This window comes from Carcharodon carcharias, chromosome 1, assembly GCF_017639515.1.
Source record: "Carcharodon carcharias isolate sCarCar2 chromosome 1, sCarCar2.pri, whole genome shotgun sequence".
Classification (NCBI taxonomy): Eukaryota; Metazoa; Chordata; class Chondrichthyes; order Lamniformes; family Lamnidae; genus Carcharodon; species Carcharodon carcharias.
Window position 1 is genome coordinate 102,962,874 of NC_054467.1, and position 24,329 is coordinate 102,987,202.

Here is a 24,329-nt window from a genome sequence, read left to right on the forward strand (position 1 = left end):
GGCTCTTTGGAGATAAATAGGAGTTGGAAGTCTCAGGATTACCAGATGAGGTTATGACTGAGTTTCCATGGAGGCAAAGTTTTGCAGTAAAAGTGAATGGACCTTCCACACTGCCTGGGTTGACTGTTGTTTAGGCAGGGTCCTGTTCTTCTGTCTGGAGGAATTGTCCCCTTTGTCCTATTGGTTTCAGACTGACTTGCTGGGTTCCCTTGTGGAGTAATAACATCCGTTATCTCTAGCCAGTTTCAATCATGTGATGGAAAGTTTCATTGCCTCCCATTGTCCACATAATGGGTTGGAGTTGGGGTGATTGATACATGATAATGAGGGAATAATTGATAACCCATCAACCACCAGCTATAAATAGTTCATTGGAAGATTTTATTTGATATTCCATTCTCATGGCCCCGGCAGGTAGCCATTGTCTGTTAAGCGCTTCCATTGAGCTGGTAACAGGGGGCAGTTTTCACCTGGGAAACCCATTTGTGTTTGAGAAATTTCCAGAAGCAGGTTCAGACATGAGTTAATTGTTTGTGCAGAAATTACTAACAATAATCATCTGACTCTCGGAGGCCACCTTGTGCAGCATTTTGATCACTTTTTAAAGTTACTTTTCAAAAGTCTGCATTGACTGAAGTCAGTATCCTGAAAGTTAGGAATATGATATCCTTAAGAAAAACAAAAATACCTGGAAAAACTCAGCAGGTCTGACAGCATCTGTGGAGAGGAGCACAGTTAACGTTTCAAGACCGCATGACTCTTCAACAGAACTAAGGAAAAATAGAAAAGGGGTGAAATATAAGCTGGTTTAAGGGGGGGTGGGTGGGACAAGAAGAGCTGGATAGAAGGCCAGTGATAGGTAGAGATAACGTTTTGCTTTTATAATATGATATCCTTACTGGGCATGACAGATATAAATGCTTATCCTTTCATAAACATTATTGTTACTGTCTGTTGTTTAGAAATTCCGAACCCCTCATTAAATAGTGTGTGCTCCATAAATTGATTTATCCCCATTACTTAAACTTGACACATGATTAAGGTCTCTCTTTTTAAACTTTTAGTGGATGAAACTCTATAACATTGCCCAGGAGGTTCATTGATCCATTGTTAATTTTGATTAAACCAAATTTTGAAGAGTACGATGTTTCTAAAGGAACAGAAGAATTACAATATGGTTAAAGAAAAACAAAAGTAGAGCAATTCTTGACATCCTACATTCTCTAGCATTTGTGCAGTTAACACCTAGACCTGTTTTGCAATGATATGAGTGGAAGTATGATATTTTCCGCAAGTTTGATAAGGTTAACTCATTAGCAAAAGCCTAGATATAGATCTGGACAAGTATATAAAAGCAAAATACTATGGATGCTGGAAATCTGAAATAAAAACAGAGTTCTGGAAATACTCAGCAGGTCTGGCAGCATCTGTAGAAAGAAAACAGAGTTAACATTTTGAATCCAATATGATTCTTCTTCAGAACTTGAAGGAATGTAGAAATAAGATGAGTTTTATGCCATTGAAAGGAGGGAGGGGTACGAAGAACAAAAGAGAAGATCTGGGTTAGGGTAGAGGGTGGGAGAGATTAAAAGACAAAGATGTCATGCAACAAAAGGCAAAGGGAGTAGTAATGGTTGTAGTAAAGAGACAAAGCATTTGTCCAGAATGAGTATGAATGGCAGAATAATGAACAAGTTTGTCCAAAAGCATGAAAAACAAAATTCAGGCCAGCACACGGCAAAGAAAACAAAATAGTGGGCAAAGCTCATGGTTAGAAATTGCTGAATCCAATGTTGAGTCCAGAAGGCTGTAAAGTGCCTAACTGAAAGATGAAGTGCTGTTCCTTGAGCTTGCATTGAACTTCACTGGAAGACTGCACGGGCTGAAGACAGAAATGTGAGTGTGAGAGCAAGATGTGAATTAAACTGACAAGCAACCAAAAGCTTGGGGTCATGCTTGCAGACTGAGCAGAGATGTTCCGCAAACCGGTCACCCAATCTGCATTTGGTCTCCCCAGTGTAGAGGAGACTGCATTGTGGTCAGCGAATACAGTATACTAAACTGAAAGAAGTACAAGTAAATCACTGCTTCAGGTTTGGAGTCCTAAACATGGGAGCAGAACATTTAATGTAAATGAAATTCAAAATGATGGGTACAATTAAATGAGGCTGTCAGAACAGAGGAACAGCATTTCTGAATGCCTTTGGAAAAGCCCACAACATATCTCAGCTCATTAGTAGCTGTTGCCATGGCAGAATGGAGAGGGATGAAGAAATGACAGGCCAAGATGAAGAGAAGTTCCAGGTGTGAGCCTGCAAGGTGAATGACATAGCGACCCAGCACTTGACCCCTGTTTGATGGAGACTGAAGTGGTGCGGGTGCTGTATTAGCTGGTTGCTAAGAGACTTGGCATGCTGTACCACTGCATGAACAATTTCATATATTGCAGCCAAGTTTTAGACTACTGTGGACTGTTACAGTTACTTGATGTACCAGCCCTAAGCTGCCCCAGATCCAATGAAAGTTGTTCCACATGTCAGTTCCCAAGTAGGTGTGTGTGTAAGCGACTGCAGCTATGCTGTTGGCTTCTTGGTGGCTGTGACGAATCAAGGTATGATATTAATCACTCTAACATGCCATGTTTCATACTGTGACAGGTGGTCCTGAGGAACACTGTTTCTTCAGGGCTGTCCATTGAGATATGGTGGATAATGAGGACAGACCCCTTAGACATTGACGGCGAATTCTCGCAACCTCAGCCTGTTTCTTTCCCTTTTTCTTTTGCTTTCTCTCTCTTTATTGCAGCTAAGCCAACTGCTTCTTGGCCAATAGCTGTATTAATCCTGCTCTCCCTCTCTAATCTGAAACTTGGGCTATCCCCATCCCCTGCCATATTAGTTTAAACCTGCCCCAGTGAGCTATATGCCTCACTCAAAAAGATGAAGCTGTCTCTTTTGAGGTAGCCTTCCTTTGTCACAGAATTGCCCTAATTCCCCAAAATGAATTCATTCCCCCTGCAAAATGTTAACTTTCCTAATCATAATTTTCTTAACCCGTCCAACATGTCTACTATTTAATCCATTTAAAATAAATGGACCAATGTTTAGTGAAAAAGGAATGTTGTAAAAATTAATAAGCTTTCACCCACTAATATTGCTATTAGTACCACAGAACCATGTTTGTTTAGACCATAGAAAGAGGCCATTCATCCCATTGTGTCTGATCTGTCTCTCTGCTGCAGTAAACCAAAACTAATGCCGTTGTTCTTCTCTCCCTCTCTCGTTGGTCATTTTGAGTTTGATCATTTTTTGTTATTGACAGTCAACCAAAAGAAGTGGCAGAAAATTCACTCAACGCAGACTTGCGTTGATTCCCATATGCCGTGTACGCAGCAACCCCTGGAACTGCCTGTCCTGCTGAACAGATATACTTCTGCATAGCACCGCCATGCAAATGAATTATTCCCCATATTGTCTTTGGCTATGAATTTTGCCATTAGTTTTTTGTCATTTTAAAAGGATTAACCAAATTGACTGGAATAGTTTAAATGTCTTATGCTTTATAAAGGTGCTCTCTGAAAAAAAATTCATCCCTTGAAATGTGGAAAAATTAAAACTTTTGTCAATTAGAGTTGGCAAAGTAAAAGCTGACCATTGACATAAGCTCTCAAAAATTATGTGACATATGCCATATCTATCCTAGCCTATTCGTGGAGATATACCCTGCAGTCAGCCCATTGGATTATCAGTTTGGCTCCTCTGCTACTCATCTGAAAGTCACGCAGTTTGCTTTCAAATAACTTCCTACATTTACTTTTTCTCCACTGTGAAGTACCTTATATTTTCCCATAAAATGTTAGACCTCTTAGACCAAAAAGCCCAGTTTTAAAAAAAAAAAGCTATTTTAAATAGGTTAAACAGCCATTTTTTTTTCATTTTATCCTCATAACTTGAGCCACTGATTCTATGGGCTGGATTTTCAATTTCCATCGAGGTGGGAACGACTGTGGGTATTGTTGTAGGGTGGCCGAGTTGTACTATTAATGATGGAGTTGATCAGCAGGCACATCTTGGGTGGAAACTTTAAGGGGAGAGTTTTCTCCCCATTGGACCGGCCGGTCGGGAGCAGGTGAGGAATCAATTACCGCCCGCGATTGGCTGCGTGCCACCATTTTACATGGGCGGGCCAATTAAGACCCGCCCAGCATGACACACACCCAGTAATGCTCAGCGCTACCTGTGCGGGCAGGGGAGGAGGGAGAGTCGGGACCTGCGTGCGAAGGAGCGCATAAATCTCCCTGAGGCACGGAGCTGCCTCAGGGAGTTAAAGTTCAAAATGAAACTTCAAAATAAAGAAAGTGAAAAATCATTTACACATGTGCCCTCATGTGACAGTGTCACATTAGCTGGGATATATTTAGAAAATGTTCAAAAAATATTTCTTAATTTCATAAACCCTTCATGAAACCTCATCCCACCTGTGGATGAGATTTCATGAAAACTGCCTGCCCTCCAACCTTAAGGTCAAATTGGTTAATTAGTTTATCAATGGTCTTAATAGGGCCTTTGACAGTTCAGCAGGCGCACAGCTGACTCTAGGGCGTGCCCGCCGAATGAAAGATCGGAATGATGCGCAGTGATGTTGGGACGCACAACCGTCGTCACCACGCCTCATTTTAAGCGTCGGTGTGCGAGTCCCGCCCCTGTACGCCAAACAGAAAGTGCTGGCCTAAGTTTATTTACAATATATTTAGCAGCAACTACATGTGTACTTTCAACTCCAACTCCATCTCTACACTGAATTCTGAGGTAGCCCGTGCTGCTCTCCTCTTAGTTACTACAGATCATGTGATCTTGCCTAACGCGTATTATTCTTAAAGGTACATTACACACTAAATAAAACCATAATTATCAAAGGTATGATTTGAAAATCGCGTTCCAAGAGGATGGCACTGCATCCTGCGGCCACCGGAATGTGACGCAATTTTCAGAGGGAGGGCAGGGGACCCACTCAACTCCAATTAATGGCCTATTGAGACCTGTTAACAGGCTGGCGAAGGCAAGGAGGCTATTTGAATTTATAAATCATCGAACTTGAACAGTCTGATGCAGGCTTGTGCACAGCTGTTGGGCTCAATGTGGACAGAAATTAAAATCACAGTATCACAGAACTGCAGAATTGTTATGGTGCAGAAGAAGGCCATTCGGCCCATTGTGTCTGCACCGGCTCCCTGAGCATTTTAACTTGGTGCCAATCTCCAACCTTTTCCCCGTAACCCTGCACATTGTTTCTATTTAAATAATCATCCAATGCTCTCTTGAATGCCTCAGTCAAACCTGCCTCCACCACACTACCAGGCAGTGCTCACTGGGTGACAAAGTTTTTTCTCACCTCACATTTGCTACTTTTAAACACTTTAAAACTGTGCCGTCTGGTTCTCGATCCATTTATGAGCAAGAACAGTTTCTCCTATCTACTCTGTCCCGACCCCTCATGATTTTGAAAATTTCTATCAAGTCTCCTCTTAGCCCTCCTCTTCTCTAAGGAAAACAGTCCCAACTTCTCCAATTTTTCCTCATAACTGAAGTGTCTCATCCCTGAAATCATTCTCGTAAACCTCTTATGCACTGTCTCCAATCCGTTCACATCCTTCCTATAGTGTGGAGCTCAGGAATGTACACAATACTCCAGCTGAGGTCTAACCAGTGTCTTATATAAGTTCATCAAAACCTCCCTGCTCTTATACTCAATGCTCCTGTTAATGAAGCCTAGAATACTGTATGCTTTAGAAACAGCACTATCTATCTGTCCTGCCACCTTTAATGACTTACATACATATACACCCAGGTCTCTTTGCTCCTGCACACCCTTTAGAATAGTATCCTTTATTTTATACTGTCTCTCCATGCACTTTGTATCAAAATGCATCACCTCACACTGCTCCGCATTGAACTTCATCTGCCACCTATCTGCCCACACAATCAATGTGTCTCTGTCCTTTTGAAGTTCTACACTGTCCTCCTCACAGTTTACAATTCTCCCCAGTTTTGTGTCATCCGCAAACTTTGAAATTGTCCCCTGCACACTAAGATCTCAATCACTTATATATATCAGGAAAAACAAGAATCCAAATACAACCCCTGGGGAACTCCACCACAAGCCTCCTTCCAGCCTGACAAATACCCATTAACCATTACTCTCTGTTTCCTATCCTTCAGCCAATTTTGTATCCACATCATTACTGTCCATTTTATTCCATGACCTATAACTTTCCTCACAAGTATGTTGTGTGGCACTATATTGAACCCCTTTTGGAAGTCCACATACACCACATCAATGGCCTTGCCATCATCAACCACCTCTGATACCTCTTCAAAAAACTCCAACAAATTAGTTAGACATGATTTTCCTTTAATAAATCCATGCTAACTCTTCCGAATCAATCCACATTTTCCATGTGACGATTAATTCTATCCCTAATAATTGTTTCTAGAAGTTTCCCCATCACCGAAGTTAAACTGACTGGTCTGTAATTGCAGGGCAGATCCTTACAACCTTTTTTGAACAAGGGTGTAACGTTTACAATTCTCCAGTCCTACGGCACCTTCCCCGAATCCAGCGAACATTGAAAGATTATTGCCAGTGCCTCTGCAATTTCCACTCTTGCTTCCTTCAACGTTCTTGGATGCATCTCATCTGGTCCCAGTGCCTTATCAACTTTACGCACTGACAGCTTATCCAATTCCTCCTCCTCATCAATTTTAAACCCTTCTAGTGACTGAGTTTCCTCCTCTGTCACCATGGCCTGGGCACCATCTACCTTGTAGGTAAAGACAGATGCAAAGTATTCACTTAACACCTCAGCCATGCCTCTTGCCTTTGTGTAAATCCCCTTTTTAGTCACTAATTGGCTCTACCCCTCCTTAAACCACCATTTTACTATTGATGTGCCTATAGAATACTTTGGGGTTTTATTTATGTTAGCTGCCAGCCTTTTTTCATAATTCCTCTTTGCTTCTCATATTTGCTTTTTTACCTCTCTTCTGAACCTTCTGTATTCTGCTTAGTTAAACAACTTTTTTATAGTGAAAAACTTGGAGACCTGAGGGATCTTGCGCTGGATCATGTGCATTACCTTCTGTTTGGCCCTCTGCCACCTTTGCACTAAGCTGAAGCTGCTGGCTCTCCAAAATGTTGCTTCTCTCTTCTCTAAGGCAGTGGCAGACCCTCTCACGGCTGCTTTTTGCCTTTGCCGCTCATGCCCCCACCTCATGGAAATGCTTGGCACTAATGTGGTGTCGAGCTCACTTCTGGCCCAATTAGGGCATTTACAGTTGGATTTAGGGAGACGGTAGCATAGTGATATTATTGTTGGTTGAGTATTCCAGTGATCCAGGGTAATGCTCTGGGGTCTTGGGTTCAAATCCCACCATGGCAGAAGATGGAATTTGAATTTGATAAAAATCTGGAATTAAAAGTCTGATGATGACCATGAAACCATTGTTGATTGTTGTAAAAACCCATCTGGTTCACCAATGTCCCTTAGGGAAGGAAATCTGCCATCCTCACCTGGTCTGGCCTACATGTGACTCCAGATCCACAGCAATGTGGTTGACTCTTAAATTCCCTCTGAACAAGGGCATTGGGAATGAGCAATAAATGCTGGCCTAGCCAGCGATGCCCGCATCACATGAATGAATAAAAAAATTATGATGTAGGATCAGGACCCGGAAATTATTCACCAGAACTGCAAAACCAGGCCCTATAGATCAGTAACCTGTCGCTGTCTCTGCACTGCCTGAATATCTCCCTTGTGTCTTGGTGACCAGACAGGACACAGTACTCAAAATGTGGTCTAACCAGAGCATTGTTCAGTTTGATCATAACATTCTCTGACCTTCATTCCACTCTTCTGGCTATATGGTTCAGGCACCTGCTAACTTTGGTGATTGCCCCTGAAAACCTCTCCCTTTGACCAGGCCTTCAGCCACCTCCAATAGTACTTCTTGCATACAACTTGGTGCTTGTTTTCACCCTAGGATTGCCTTGAGATGTTTTATATTCATTTATAAATGCAACTTGTTTTGGTCGTGCCTTTTGCAGACGAGCGGTCGTTCTATAGTACTGGTGATAACCAGAAAACATTCAAAATATATGATAGTTGTTGGAAAGTTACAGCCTAATTTTCAATCAGCAGTATAATTGGGTTGTTAATGATTCCAATTTTAGTGATCTGATTTTCCGACATGGATCCTGCATCAATTAAATTATAGAAAATTTAGGTAAAATATTTTGCTTCTCATGAAGAATAGTCTGTCAGCCCTCAGGGAATCAATTAGCTATAAATAATGGGTGTCCCTTACTGCAAAATCTCACAGCTGCCTTTTTTTGTTTATGGCCCAGCAAAAGTTGTCATATCTACCATCAGAACCTTTTAACATAAAAGATGTAAGATCACATCCTTTGCCTCAGGGAGTGCAATGCCATTACTGATATCATTGATGTCAGCTTTAAAGACCCTTTATGTTTTTCACCTTTAGTGATTCAAACAAGATTGGACATTTTACAGCCTTCTGGACGCAACATTGAGCTCAACAATTTCAGACCATGAGCTCTGTCCTCCATTTTGATTTTTTTTTGCCACGTGCCAGTGTGAATTTTGTTTTTCATGTTTTTGCTTTCAGACAGAGCTGTTCATTACTCTGCCATTGGCACTCACTCTGATCAAATGCTTTGTTTCCTGACTACAGCCATTACCACTCTCTTTGTCTTTTGTTCTAATGACGTCTTTGTCATTTAATCTCTCCCACCCCCTACGCTATCCCAGACCTTCCCTTTAGTTCTAGCTCTGAAGAAGAGTCACGTGGACTTGAAACGTTAACTCTGTTTCTCACTCCGCAGATGCTGCCAGACCGGCTGAGGTTTTCCAGCATTTTATGTTTTTCTTTCAGATTTCCAGCATCCGCAGTATTATTCTTTTGCTTCCCTTTAGTTCTTCTTCCCTCTCCCCGTTTCAACTACATAAAACCCTAACATTTCTACCTGCCTTCAGTTCTGAAGAAGAATGATATTCGACTCAAAGCATTAGGCAGAATCTTCTGTTCGACGTGTAGGGCCCGTCCCCAAATGCCAATGCATAAAAAGACGCACAGTGATGTGGGGCGTGCGTCTCAATGTCACCGTGCATCATTCCAATCTTCAGTTCGGCAGGTGCACACCGGAGTTGGCTGCACGCCTGCCGAACTGTCAAAGGCCTGTTAAGGCCATTAATGAACATGGCTGCCCATTCAACCTTAAGGTTGGCGGGCAGGTGAAGTGCCTAGGCGGCCTTCGCATTTTTCATGGAACTTCATCCGCAAGTGGGATGAGGTTTCATGAGGGGTTTAATAATTAAATAAAATGCTTTATTAAAATTAATAAACATGTCCCAGCTCATGTGATAATGTCACATGAGGGCACAGGTCTGAATAATTTTTTTTTATTTTTCCCGTCTTTATGATTGAACTTAATCTCCGTGCCTCAGAGAGATTTCTGAGCTCTTTCACGTGCATACGTGAAAGCGTGCAGGCTCCGACTCTCCCTCCTCCCCTTGCCTGCACAGGTACCGGTGACCCCTCCCATGTAAAATGTCAACGCTTTTCTTCTCCGCTGATGCTGCCAGACCTGCTGAATTTTTCCAGGTAATTCTGTTTTTGTTTTGGATTTCCAGCATCCGCAGTTTTTTGTTTTTATCTTTGAGTTGGGCCCGCCCACCCAACAGGCAGAAAATTCTGCCCATTATATCAGTACTTCTAATGCTTCCAGATTTTGCAAATGCAGTCAACTTCTTTTTCCACTGATAGTATAATGCCACGTGCTCAAATAAGCCAGTTGGTGAGGCTCCTACTGGAGGTGGCTCTAAAAGTCAAAGAGCTGAATTTTAATGTTAGGATCTGCTCACAGCAAACCAGCTGATTCATCAAGTCAATGCCACAGCTCTGATGCCTGGAGCATCATGTCCAAAAAATTCCTATCCCTCAGCAGCCATGTAATCTCTTAGGATAGGTAAACAAACTAAAATCTTGGACCAAATGGGAATACCGTAATGCTCCTGTCATTATAAGACAATGTATCTTTTGATAAAAGCAAAAAACTGCGGATGCTGGAAATCCAAAACAAAAACAGAATTACCTGGAAAAACTGAGTGAATATAAGGAGAGGGGTGAAATATAAGCTGGTTTAAGGTTGGGGGGGGAGAGAAGTGGGGGGGTTGGTGTGGTTGTAGGGACAAGCAAGCAGTGATAGGAGCAGATAATCAAAAGATGTCACAGACACAGAATGTATCTTCTGACTTACTGTGTTTACATGGACCAGCCATATAAATAACTGTAGCTACAAGAGCAGGTCTAGCAATGGCAAAACACAAGGTAACCATCCACACACACTACGAAGACCATTTGTTTCCAGGACACTGCATCAACAATCTTTCTTCCCAAAGACAAGCCCACAGTGGAACAAGATGCCAAAGGAAATAGTCACAGCCGCATCACTTGAAATCTTCAAGACCCATCTCTAGATTATTTTCATTTAAATGTTATCATTATCAGGGCTAGCATTTCAGCAGGTCAAGCCAGGTTTAGCTAGCACTACAGAAATGTTGGCGGAATATAGACATTATTCTGTAATGCCAACCCAACTAAAGCCAAAGCAGAAACTGGGAATCTGCGATGAGTAACTCACCTTGTGGGTGGAATCTTCTGCTCCTGCCCGAGACAAGGAAGGAGGTGAGAGGGCTTGAAATTTAGATGGGTTGGCATCAGGACTGATACCCGACACGTTCCCGCCTCCACCTGTACTATTTTCTGGGCGGGTCGACCCTCCTGTCTTGCCTCTACTTGAGACCCTTAAGTGGCCAATTAACAACTACTTAAGGGCCACTTCCTGCCTCCATTGCAATTTTCCCAGCTTCAGGCAGGCCTGCCAACATACGATCTGCATGACTGGTTAAACTGTGTGGGCTGCATGTCAGCTGGAGGTGGGGGGGTTCCTTGATCTGCACTAATCTGTCATGATCTAAGACATAGACATGGGGCAGGGGAACATCTGCTGTCAGCCTCTTCCCTGTCCTTGCTGCCTACTCCCATGGCCCCCCTCTCCCTGTGACCCTCACCCCGCAGGGCCCCCACAACATCACTTACCTTTTTCCTGGGTTGCTTGGCGATCCTGAGACTCTGGGGGTGTTGTTCTACCAGCTGCTACGGCTTCCCCTGTGCTGCTAACGAGTGCAATAGCTACTGGCCGGCAGCTCTAAGTGGGCGGGACGTTGTATCCTGGGATCCTCAGTCAGGAGGAAGGCCTGCTGCTGTCCACTTAAGTACCTAATGGGCATAAGATACGCTAGCCTTCCTCCTAAGAGTCAGCACGTGTGTCTCGCTGCTTTTTCAGGCGCGAAACACCTGCCGAAAATGGAAGCTGACTCTCTAAAGCTTGTCCACCATCTACAAAGCACAAGTCAGGAGTGTGATGGAATACTCTCCTATTCCCTGGCTGAGTGCAGCTGCAGTAAGAAGCGTGACACCATCCAGGATGACGCAGCCCGCTTGATTGGCACCCCATCCATCACCTTCAGCATCCACTCCCTCCACCACTGATGCACAGTGGTAACAGTGTGTACCATCTACAAGATGTATTGCAGCAACTTGCCAAGCCTCCTTCAACTGCATCTTCCCAACTCATGACCTGTACCATTCAAAAGGATAAGGACAAATCCATGTGAGCACCGCCACCTGCAAGTTCCCCTCCAGATCTCACACCATCCTGACTTGGAAATATATCGCTGTTTCTTCACTGTCACTGGGTCAAAATCCTGGAACTCCCTCCGTAACAGCACTGTGGGTGCACCTACACCAAATTGACTGCAGCGGTTCAGGAAGCTGGTTCACCACCACCTTTCCAAGGACAATTAGGGGTGGGCAACAAATGCTGGTCTTGGTATTGATGCTCAATCATGAAAGAATTAAAAGAAATATGATCTGCTGCATTCCAAATGGGTAGCGCCTTTTCCTCAGCAAACTCCTCCTGGCTCCTTCAGGCAATGAATCCTTGCTAACCCAATGAATAATGTGATATTAACTTTAAGGATCTTCCTCTTCCTCATACTTTCCCATGCCTTGATACACATGCGGCAGATGAAACGTTTGCTTACATCTGTTTGCGCTAGTTTTTCCTTAATATGAATCGAACTGCAGGGCCACTAGGTGCACATCTGGGTTATTTTCAAGCCAAAGAGGCTGCAAATTGTGTTGGAGGAATGGTTGGCTACGTTTTGAAGAATCATACGACTTTAATTGGAAAGTAATTACATCTGTTGCGAAATGTGGTGGTTGTTGGTTTATGTGTTGGACCTTGTTTTCTCTCCAAATTATTCACTTACCAGAATTTCTTTCAAAATTCACAGTTTCATGCTTTGCAGCTGTTTTCTGAAACAAGAAAGGGCCACACATTGCATTCTCTGACAGATATCCCTACTACAGCGACCTCTTCAATGTTAATTAATCAAATACACTGAGTTGAATGTAGTAATTATTAATAATTTGAACATTGATCCTTTTTTTCCTTTTGGTCAAGCCACTCCAAAGAGCATCTAAACCAAAAGGTTGTAACTCTTTCGAGTTAAAACCAATTAAACCAAATTAACAAAATTGGGATAAATCAGGCACAGCCCCTAATTCAGGTCAGCTTTAAAACCAAGAACAAAGTTTAAAGGAAATAACAAAGTTTAAAGGAAAACCAGAAGGTTGTAATAGAATGTCTGCTTACTGAATATTAAGTACATACTCATTCCACTAATCTCAAACCCAGAGAAATTAGGCACAGGTTGATCAGAGCCAAAAAAAACACATGGGCTTAGGTGCTGATAGAATTTAACAAGCTAGAAACCTGCATGGAAAACTTTCCAACACTTGTCTAAGTAAAACCATGCTGCTCATTGGAGCGTTGGTCTGGAACTAAACATCTAAACCAACATTGACTGGTTTAGCTTATTGGGACCCACCAATAGCCCACTGTGGCTGGCCCATTATTTGTTGACACTGCACGTCTGCCTAACACATGGTGCATTACCATGTCTGTCACCAAGTACTGACTTGGATCTAATTTCCCATTGCTTGCCTTGTTATCTAAAGCACAATTCCAGAAGGACCCACATATCTTCCCCAAATTAACATAAATGCTAGTTGATCATTAGGTCACTGTTGAGCATGGATTGAAGCTAGGCTGACAATGGGTACTTCTCCTGAGTGCTCCATAATGAACATAATTCACATGTGCATGTCTTGTCCCATCCATGCTCTTGACTGCATCATGGGCATACATCAAACTCCATTGCCTGGTCAGTCTCCTTGTCAGAAGTGAGAGATTTCAGAAGGAACTGTTTACTTCTCTTCAGCCAAGCATGTTTGCATCTCTGGTTACTGGATAACTATTCAAGTAGTTACTACATATTAGCTGCACAAAGGACAGTTTCCTTCAGCATAATGGAAAGATCTATACGAGTCAACTGCTTAATCCTTACCATCATGATAAGTATTTGCAAGGGGACTGGGAGTTGGAAAAATCTAAAGCTAGTTTTGGCTATTTGATTTATCACAGACACTAACATATAATTGTATGAAAACTAGTTTTGTTTTACATGCTAAAGATGACTTTTGAGATTCTTGCTTAAAATTCTGTTGAGTTCAGTTGTTACTTTTTAGCCTTTAGCTGACAGTTAGTAATGTTCACAACACACTGTTGAGATATGTATGTGACATGCGATGTCATATACATATTGACTGATTTGTTTTCTTTATAAGGTCTGTCAGAAAACTGATGGTTGGTTAATTTTTAATTGTTTCAAAGCAACACGAAGGCCTATTTGATAAAAAGGAAATATTGCAGCTCTGTGGCAATCTGCCTGATAGAATTTGCACTGGTGACAGTCACAATGGACTTTCATCACAAAAAAAAACAGGTTTCAAGAGATTAATCCTATTGTATCTAATTCTCAGCATCTGAATATTAAATAATTCTTATACCACTTGGCCCCAGAGGCTTTGTGGGTCACTAGGTTGGCTGTGTGCCTGTTGTCAGTTATCAGATTTACAGTCCTGCAACTTTTCCCATTTCACATTGTCTCAGCTGCTGCTTTGCACAGCTGACTCCCTCTTCATAGCTGTTGTCTCCCCCTCCCCACTCACTCACTCACTCAGAGCAGTCTTGGTCAGTTGAGAGCTGGTGTGCAGCTCACCTTGTGGTGACCTTGAGGCAGCTGGCAATGGGTACCTGCTTTCCACAGAGCAGCAGTGGTCATTTGATTTCCCAATCCTGTCTGATGGAGTCTTGGGAGAAACGGCAGTGAACAAATATTCTTCAACAGATGCCGAACTGTGTGCAACAAATTCAAAGCAGCAGCTGCTGCTGGGTATCATGGTGAATACTCTCCCACTCGAATGGATCACATTTGTGTTCAAGGTGAGCGGAAGCTTTTACTTTTCTCTCTGAAAGATGCATTCCCTGTGACAACTTCATTTAACTCTCTTCAATACAGCACTCCAGTTAACTGCAGTTAAATGCCATTTCAATTAATGGTCTTAAATCAAATCTGTTAGGTGGTTAATCGTTAATATAAGATAATTACTGTTTTGGTTCAACACATAATTTTAAAATTATCTGTTTGCTTGCGTAGTTATAGCAATTTTTCTTAATGCTAATGGAATGGGTGCCCTTTCTAGTCACAGGAAACATGAGATGACAAACAAATTATTCACTAATAAAGAACATATTAACCCTCATCATATCTGCCTTCCATGTAGCACTGTTGTGCTATTTTTCAGCTTGTGTTCTCAGTAAATGAAATGGACACCTTTTCTTGTTCACAGTATTTTATTTTGCCAAATGAATGAAACTTTTGCGGGTGTGTTCAAATGAGAAGGAAAGGGCATGGTTAGTGTTTTATAGGATGATGGCAAAAATACAATTATTAGAAGTTAAAAGGGAAAAAAAGGCTTAAAATGGTTATTAAAAATATTGAATTTACTAGGGTGAGGGAGGAATGTCACCTAGTCAGTGAAAGGGTGATTTTAAACATGTGTTTTTCTAATTAATGCACAACATGGCATAGAATGGGAACTGTTGTTTTAGTTTTCGCAATTTGTTCCTTTAAATCAGTTCTCACATAAAACATACACACACATTATTGATACTTGCCTATATTGACTTTGATTTCCTTCCTTTGGTAGATAATGTGTTCAATTTATTGTTTTTAATATCTCACTATGCCTCATACCCTAGGGTAATCAGAAAATGATCTGGGCATTGTGTGAGGGTAATACTGGACAATATACAATGCATCAATAATAAGATTAAGGGGGAATTAATTACATTGAAATTGAAAAATTGACCTGTGCTGCTAACACAGATCGCTGACACGACAACTTGACATTAAATACAGCTGATATCTTCTGATCCTTTTGTGTGGGTCGTAATCTGTCTAAAACATAGTTATGCTAATAGAGCATGAGAAAGCAGATCAAATAAAGTCTGGTAAAATGAACAAAGATCAAAGAGAAGCCTGAGGCAGATAAATACAGTGAATTGTCAAACTGTCCTGACCATTTTACCTTGTTTATCTGATTGAGTTGCTATCAGTACCATGTGGGAGGTATACTTTTTATTTGATTCTACAATGAACTGTGTCTCTCAGTGAATTATTCTATTGGTAAAGTGAGCGTTTGTTATGGTATCTGATGCAAATGATATGTATCATGCTGAAGTATGGTCAGCATTTCCAACTCCGGGATAGGGCATAAAAGTGGGGAAAGCAGATAGGCTGCCTGTTATACATGCTGCCCCATTTTACTTTTCACTGATCACAATAGAAAGAAAAATCAAGCGGGATCTATAAATGGCCCACTTTGTGTCCTTGCCCAATTGGAAATTCTTCCCTCAGGGCTAAATTTTCCGCTGGTGTGAACTACGGCCAGAAAGCAATGAAGTGCATTGACTAGCCGCCTGATAATCTCAGCAGAAAAGCTGGTATATTTTGTGGACTGGGCCTCATTGCAGTTCGGTTGGTAGTTTGATGGCGGAAATGAGTGCCCTGGAACAGCCTCCAGGATTCATCCACTATACTGCCTTAAATTGAAAAATGGGATCATATGTATATCACAGGACCCCAATTTGCATGTTAAAAGAACCTACTGCTTGACTCAGCTGTGTGCCCGGGCCTCCTGATGGATGTCGTAAGGGAAGATTGCAGTGGCCACATTGTCATTCTCCAAAGTTTTCGGAACACTACCGCTCCTTTTCTGCTGGGCAGAAGGCATCAAAATCACTCCCTAAATCTTTTATCTAATTTCAGTAAGATATTGGGTGTAATTTTGTGCCCCAACCCCCCCAACTCCAGAGGCAAGTTCAGAGGTGGAGAGGTCGTTTGATCAGGCAGGAAGGCAGATACCCCACAGTCTTCCCGACTCCCCCAATTAAGCTATGGGAAGGAAGGGTGGAGGATGGCCTTTCTGCCTGGAGACCATTTGGGGCCTCATCCCATTGCTGCTGGAATTCTACCAGTGGTGTGCAGAGACCCTACTGAGTGTGTTGGCAAGCAGGGTGAGGGAAGGGTCCCATATACTCTGGCACTCTGTGCCCAATTGAGGGATTCAACATCAGGATGAGGGAGGGGGGGTGTCCTGTGGGAAGGCAACCCCAGCCCTTCCAGTCGACACCCCCCTTCCCCTTTGCCAGTGTCCCCTGCCCTGGTACTCTGGGTATCCTGCCCCACTTACCTTTCTTCAGCCATCTATCAGCAGCCCCTGCCAAAACACTAGTTCAGTGCCAGCAGTGGCCACCATTACCAGTACTACAGAACTGCCAGCCTCTATCTGGCAGCTTTTGGGAGCTGGATTTCCACCTTGCACCGGTCTTAATTCAACAGGATGCCCAGTGCTGCCCAGGGAAGTAACTGGATTCTTGCAAAATTGCATCAGGCCTCCCAAAAAAGGTTCAGTGAGGGGCAGGGTTAACACTGGTTTTCCAACAAGTGGATGTGAACATGTGAACCTCGAACATTAAATTTTGCCCATTATATCTGTCGAGTTGCCAGCCTTTCAGGAATGCCCTGGAGGCATCAAGCAATAAAGGTTCATTGTAATGAATCTCCTTAACATTGATGCAAGCAACCCAGGAGAAAGATCATTGAGGCATTCAAAAAAATTGTTTTTTAATATTATTTACGAACATTTTAGTTTGCTAGTTTATCAGAGATGGTTGGAAAAATGGCTGTTTGACTGGTTAGAGTGATTTGAGGAGGGAGGTCAACTGATAAGACTGCCAGGACTACATCCAAAGTTGGCAAGCATACATTTCAGATGATTACCGCTAGTATTGAGGGTTTGTTTTGATATATGTATTGTGTAGGAAGGAAGAATTACTGTGATAATATTAAAAAATGTAGCAACAACTGCATTGTGTCTTTTTTGAGTTGTGATTCTAAGGTAATACATCTAACCTGCACACAATGGGCTTTTCTTATCCATAAAGTTAAAGTGCAGTGGGACAGAGCTTGCAGCCACTTGGCAATGTCATGATCCTGTCCCAAATCCCAGGGACAAGCTCATATCCTATGAGGTACAGGCACCCATGCCAGTAGTGACAGATAATTAACCAGTGGAGCAAGAAAAATATCAAAGCAGCATCCTGCCACTCTGCAATGAATCCCATCACTCAAGGCAATTCAAGACTTCCAAAGGTTGTGGCCTCAGTGCTAGGCTCTTGAATAGCAATTGCCATTTGATTAGTTCCTAGTTAGGCCTAACAGGCTAGATAGCACCAAAATCTGCTTTCTGAATACATGTACACCACTCTGCCCTCTGGCATGTGTCAGACAGTATTCCCAGGGAGCTCGGGGCTGCTCCCAGACATGCCCTCACACTGCATTCGGAACTGAGCTGTGGGCATATAGGCAAATCGTTCACCCTACGCCTGTCTTGAGATTTCTGCCGAAGCTATGAAGGAACAGAAAGCTAGCCAAGCCAGATTCCAGCCAGTATTGTCTTGGCAGTGGAGTGAAGCTCGTGACCTTTGTGAAGAAAAACACAAGGAAGCGTAATGCCAGTCATGGGCAATCACATCCTTCGAAGAGGCTCTTAAATGATCTGTAGGAGTGGCTCCTGTCCTTAATAGGTTGCTCTCTTTTGCCCTGCTGCCTTATTTCCCTCACCCTCACATACAGCTCTTGACAGTGATGACTATATTTCTAAAGTACTTACTTGGCTGTAAATAGCTTCAGGCCATCCCAAGCCCATGGTAGGTCTTATAGCAGTGTAAAACATCTTTTTATTTTCTTCTTTCATCAGGATAGCATAGAGAGGTATACCCATGGAGGATGCCACACCTTCTCTGGAGTGAGTCTGAGTATGTGGAAGGGTGAGGAGAGGGGTAAAAGAACATGGGAGTAGGGTGAGACTTTAACACTATAAGGGTGGGTCAAGTGAAAACCATGGTGAGCAAAGCTGAACGAAACAGGTTGAAACTAGATGATGAGGACACTTAATAGAACACATACCTTCGCATGCTATGTTAACTCAACATTATTACAACAATGCAGCTCTTCCTGGAGGCATTTCCCTGCCTGGTTGATGGTATATAACTACAAAGCTGAAAAAATAAATTGTTTTAGTAAGAGTTTCCATCTCACTGAAAAGTCTTCTGGCCAATCCACACCCAACAATCTGCTCTGAAAACTTTGCTGTCATTTGCCAGCTGTGATAAATTCCACCACATCAGCTGAGACAATCCAGAACATTGTAAAACAATTAACAACATACTAAATAAAACAACCTAGAACATTCTAAAAGAAAAAAAATTTCAATTTACCCTGAATCCCAATGTTAACAGGTTCTTTATAAAATTTCCAGAATCTGAATCCAGATCCATAAATTTGCCAAAACACTAATCAGTTCTTCCTTGGACCACACCCTATCTGTGTATCAAAATTTGTGGAAATCTGTCCATTAGTTTTTGAGATATTTTGTTTACCAACAAAAAGACTAATGGGGCAAAAACATTATCTCTGCCCACCTTCAGTGGCAGGGCTAAATATACCTGTGAAGCCAGAAGTTGGCAAACAATGTGTGTTTTTAAAATTCTCAAGCTCCTCACGTCTGTCTGAATGAGTGACAGAGGAGAACAGCTGTACTTGGTGTGGATTATCTGATTTTCCCAGATCTTATAGTAGTAAAACAGTAAGACTTTCCCGGCCACAGTGACACCAGGTCAGTGGTGTTTCTTTACAAATTTTAGCATAATAGCAGTGTAATTTCTGCATGATGATGAAGATAGTAGGGAAACGTAGAGCCATAATCAAAAATTTATGGGCAATATCATACTCTACTCTGATCCGCTCAGATTGTCCCTGTTGAAATAGTCTTGTTTTGTTTTGTATTCATTGCTGGCCTACTGGCAGGAAACATAACAACAAGACCTTTGTGACCTCAGCTGTAATGGTTGATATAGTGTTCAATCAAATAGCAGTGACAACCTTGCACCATCGTATAGTGCTGTGCAAGGATACTTAATCTGTAAAAGAACAATTGTCTGAAGTAATTGCCTAAAATCAAAGTAAATATTTCCTCAGCCAATGCAACTTTTCATCTTATCCCTTTGTGTTTTTATTTTGAACTGCATGTACACACACACATGCGTGCACACACACACTCTCTCACACTAAGGCAGTGATCTCTGTGTACATGTTGGAGTACATACAAATGGCCAAATGGATTTTATTGAAGTCTAGGGATCAAGTGTTGAGTTCAGTACAGTTAACTCCACTGAAATAGATATTGATGAACAAATCATTAATAGATAAAATATCATGACACAAAACTTTCTCTTATGATTCCCATGACTACCACATCGGCTGGGATTTTTCAGCTCCAACACCGGCAGGTGAGCTGCTCGCTGATGTAGGGGGCCAGAAAATCTCGCCCGTTGTTTCAGCAAGTTCAATATAACTTTTTAAATGACTCAAATTAAAGACAACAGCTCTTCCTTGAAATACTTGCATACTATGATAACAGCAGTGCCACTCAAGTGGGCATTAATTGCCCACTTAAGGGCATCAGTTTGCAGTGGGGTGTGAAGGCTGTCCAAAGCCTTGCCATGGACTTAATCAGGATGGAGGCAGGAAGGCGGTGTGATCCCCACCTGCCTCCCTCTCACCTGATTAAATGCCCCCATGCCATCAAACTTGCCAGGAGGAGGGCACTAAATTCAGCCCACAGTGACCTCCCCAACTCTGATTTCCCCAAAATGTTTGTAACTCACTTGTGATCCACTGTACTTCAAAAGCAGTAAAACTGTGGAAATGGTGAGACAACAACCACAGCAGAAACAATGGTAAAATAGGTTTTCAGAATAGCTAGGTTCAATGAATGGTTCACAAACAAATTGTTCATTTAAGGAAGCACCACAACAATTTGATCCCAAAGTTTTGCTGAGAAGCTACATTAGCCAGTATGCTAACATAGTTGGAGCAATACACTTCTCAGCTGTAATAATCATTAAAGTTAATTATCACAAAATATTAGGAAATACTAAACATAAGTACTGAAGGCAATGAAACAATAGAATGGGAATTTTCAATAATACACATTGACAGTGATAATATACAATGATATTGGACATTTAATTTCCTCTGAAGAATTTTCATTGCATTGTTTAACCCATTCATGTCAGTTTTATATACACTTTTATTGATTATTAAACTATCACTAAATTTATATATAAATTTGAAAAAAAGTGAATTCACTAGGAATTTGATACAAATATACAGCGGTATTCTAAAGCAGCACCGACGAATTTTATCCAATAAATGTTAACCGAATAATACATATTGACATAAATATAGTAACACACAATGACAGTTGCTGATTCAATGACACGTAATTATGCTTTAATCCAAATCCAAACATTCTACCTGCTTAATTAACAGCTTTATAATTGATTCTTCTAATGAAAGGAGAAAGTAGCTCTGGGGTAAGTTACATGATTATTAAGCACTTCTCCCAATGTTCCATTTCCTTGATGAAACAACACAGTGGATGCACTCCAGTAATATTAACCAACAGGATTACCTTGGAATGTGGCCATGCCCCAGCATTGTGATGTCCCTTGGTATAGTTTGTTTGGAGGCCAGCTTTTATTAATTGAGTGATCAAGTTTCCAAAGTGCTTTATTCAGACAGATAAAAAAATATTAGAACACGTTCAATACAGTGGATATCACTTGGTTGTAAAATTTCGGAATTCTACCTCTGCAAATGCAACGATGACATGTGGCACTTTGTCAAATCTCTCGATAGTATGAAAGTTGGATCAAATGTCTGGGACATCACATACATGTATAATTTTGATCTGATTGCTGCGGAGTATTTGAGTATTCATCTCTATCTTGAACTCAGAAGAACCGATGCCCAAAAGAATACTGCCTCCAATAATCTTTGGAAAATCAGTAGCTTTTGGCTACCAGGCTATTTATCAAGTGGACCTGAAAGCATCAGTTCCCCATCCAGCCAGGCTGACAACCAGCCAGATTCATTAGATTGAAAACTGAATAGTTATCAAGAGCTGTTTCTGGGGAGTTCAACACTAATGGCTTTGCAATTAAAAGATATCACTTAATACACCATGTCAATTAGTCTTGGGTGGCTGCTGTGATACCCATAGACATGTTTATCCCCACTATGCAATGGCTAACCATACATGCCAAATGTTGGCGTTTTCTCATCCAGATGTACTAAGTAAAACCAATTTTAAAGTAGTCAGTCACATGTCATAGATAGTTGTTATATATATGAACTTCCTTATGAGCTGAATTGTGACAGAACACCTTTCATCAGAGGAGAATTTAATTAACATTTGCAATTATTATCCCTGGAGGCTCTTCCCCCTTTAACACTTTAAAGGAATAAATTTCCTTGCCGTTTCCATTGTACTTCCAATGCAGGAATGTCATTGAATTGTTTTTAATGAGAAAAATCAGCTTTTCACCCAATTTTGATTCCTAAAAGGCTTCTCCCCACTAAACATCCTTGTGGTCCTGAAACATCCAACCCTACTGACAACACATCAGCCTCCTCCATGCTTCCATAAAAGTGCCAATTACCATCACATGTCTGCAGACATTGAACACTACACAAGTGATCCCTTTCCTTTGTGACTCTAACATCTATCAGGAACTAAGCACCAAGTAAGTGTGCATTTTGGTTTACTACACCTACTTTTTCTTCACACTGTGTTTCCCCCATCACCCGAGAGCCCACACGTGCCTTTGTTTAGCTTTTCCTGTGCTTCTTCTAGGTGATACCTGCGGGAGAAGATTGCAGGAAGTGGTTGGCAGCTCAAGCTGTACGGAAGGCTCATGAGGCTGAGGTGGTCCTTGTCTCATGCCAGCCTTGTCCTTGGCACGTTGTTGTCTCCTCATATTCCACTGATGTGGATGGTGAGGTGAGAGTCACTGCCCTTGACGTCAAGGCTGCACTTGACCAAGTGTGGCATCCAGGAGCCCTGGCAAAACTGGAGTCAATGGGAAAACTCTCCGCCGGTTGGAGTCATACCCAGCACAAAGGAAGATGGTTGTGGTTGCTGGAAGTCAATTATCTCAGTTCCAGGACATTGCTGCAGGAGTTCCTCAGGGTAGTGTCCTAGGCCCAACCATCTTCAGCTGCTTTATCAATGACTTCCCTTCCATCATAAGGTCGGAGGTGGGGAGGTTTGCCGATGATTGCACAATGTTGAGCACCATTCACGACTCCTTAAATACTGAAGCAGTCTATGCCTAAATGCAGTAGGACCTAGACAACATCCAGGCTTGGGCTGACAAGTGGCAAGTAACATTGCTTGGCACTTGTGTGACATGAATGACAATCTCCAACAAGAGAGAATATAACCATCACCCTTGACAATTAATGGTATTACCATCACTGAATCCCTCACTTTCAACATCCTCAGGGTTACCATTGACCAGAAGCTGAACTGGAATAGCCATATAAATACTATGGCTACAAGAGCAGTTTGTGGCTAAAAGTCCTGCAGTGAGGAACTCACCTTCTGACTCCCCAGAGCTTGTACACCATCTACAACGCACAAGTCAGGAGTGCGATGGAATACTCTCCACTTGCCTGAATGAGTGCAGCTCCCACAGCACTCAAGAAGCTTGACACCATCCAGGGCAAAGCAGCCTGCTTGATTGGCACACCATCCACAAACATTCCCTCCATCCATCACTGATGCACAGTGACAACAGTGTGTACCATCTACAAGAAGCACTGTAGGAATTCACCAAGGCTCCTTAGACAGCTCCTTCCAAACCCACAACCACTACCATCTAGAAGAAGAAGGGCAGTAGATAGATGTGAACACTACCACCTGGAAGTCCCCCTCCAAGTCACTCACCACCCTGACTTGGAAATACATCGCCGTTCCTTCACTGTCACTGGCTCAGAATCCCGGAACCTCCCTTACAGCACTGTGGGGTATGTACACCACATGGACTGCAGGGTTCAAGAAGGCAGCTCACTACCACCTTCTCAAGGCAGTTAGGAATGGGCATTAAATGCTGGCCCAGCCAGTGAAGCCCACATCCGATGAATGAATATTAAAAAAATGGTTGGAAACCTGGCATGCTGCAGTTCTGAGATGCTGAAATATCACACAGCTCAGACTCCTGAGTGGTTTTGTTCTAATTGTCTTCTTCACCATTATCACAACTGCCATCAGCTTCCTCCTCCTATGTCACACAATACTGTGATGGATCTGCAGGAGAGGAGTGTAGAATCCTAATAATGTGTTACATGATGAACTGAATGACCTCTCTCTGCGCCATAACCTTTCTAAGTTTCTCTGGTCACCCTCATTCCTTGCAATTAAGGAAATAGAAAAGGAGATGCAAAATTATGGCTGGCTAGTGTTTCATAGGGATGCCAAGGTGACTGTGTAGCTGCTCAATCAGTAACCCAGTGCTGGTAAGATGCCAACAACTGGGCAATACCCCATGGTAAGAATTATGTACTCAGGGTGGTGGGAAAGTGAAAGTTGCTACCACATCGAATGTTTGAGGCAAATAGTGTTGATGCATTTCAGGAGAAGTTGGATAAGCATATAGAATCAGAATGATTCCTGCATGAAAGGGGACCAGTCAGCCCATTGTGGGGAGAAAGGAGGGAGGATCATGAGCAAGACTATCCACATCAATCTAGTGGACCGAATGGTCTCTGTGCTCTAAGTTTCAATGTGCATACCGTCCCATGAGTTATT

At 42.2% G+C, this 24,329-nt stretch overlaps 1 protein-coding gene across 4 annotated transcripts in view; it reads left to right on the forward strand.

The window, feature by feature from the left end:
* arhgap24 (Rho GTPase activating protein 24) overlaps positions 1–24,329 on the forward strand; it is a 545,136-nt gene that overhangs the window by 332,346 nt on the left and 188,461 nt on the right. Inside the window, exon 1 of one of the 4 annotated variants that reach the window (XM_041194129.1) lies at positions 14,195–14,490. The exons of the other annotated variants lie outside the window; for them this stretch is intronic. Coding sequence (XP_041050063.1) covers positions 14,469–14,490 — 22 coding nt within the window. The 5' untranslated portion in view covers positions 14,195–14,468. Of the gene's footprint in view, positions 1–14,194; positions 14,491–24,329 lie in introns of those variants that run through there. 4 annotated transcript variants of the gene reach the window in all.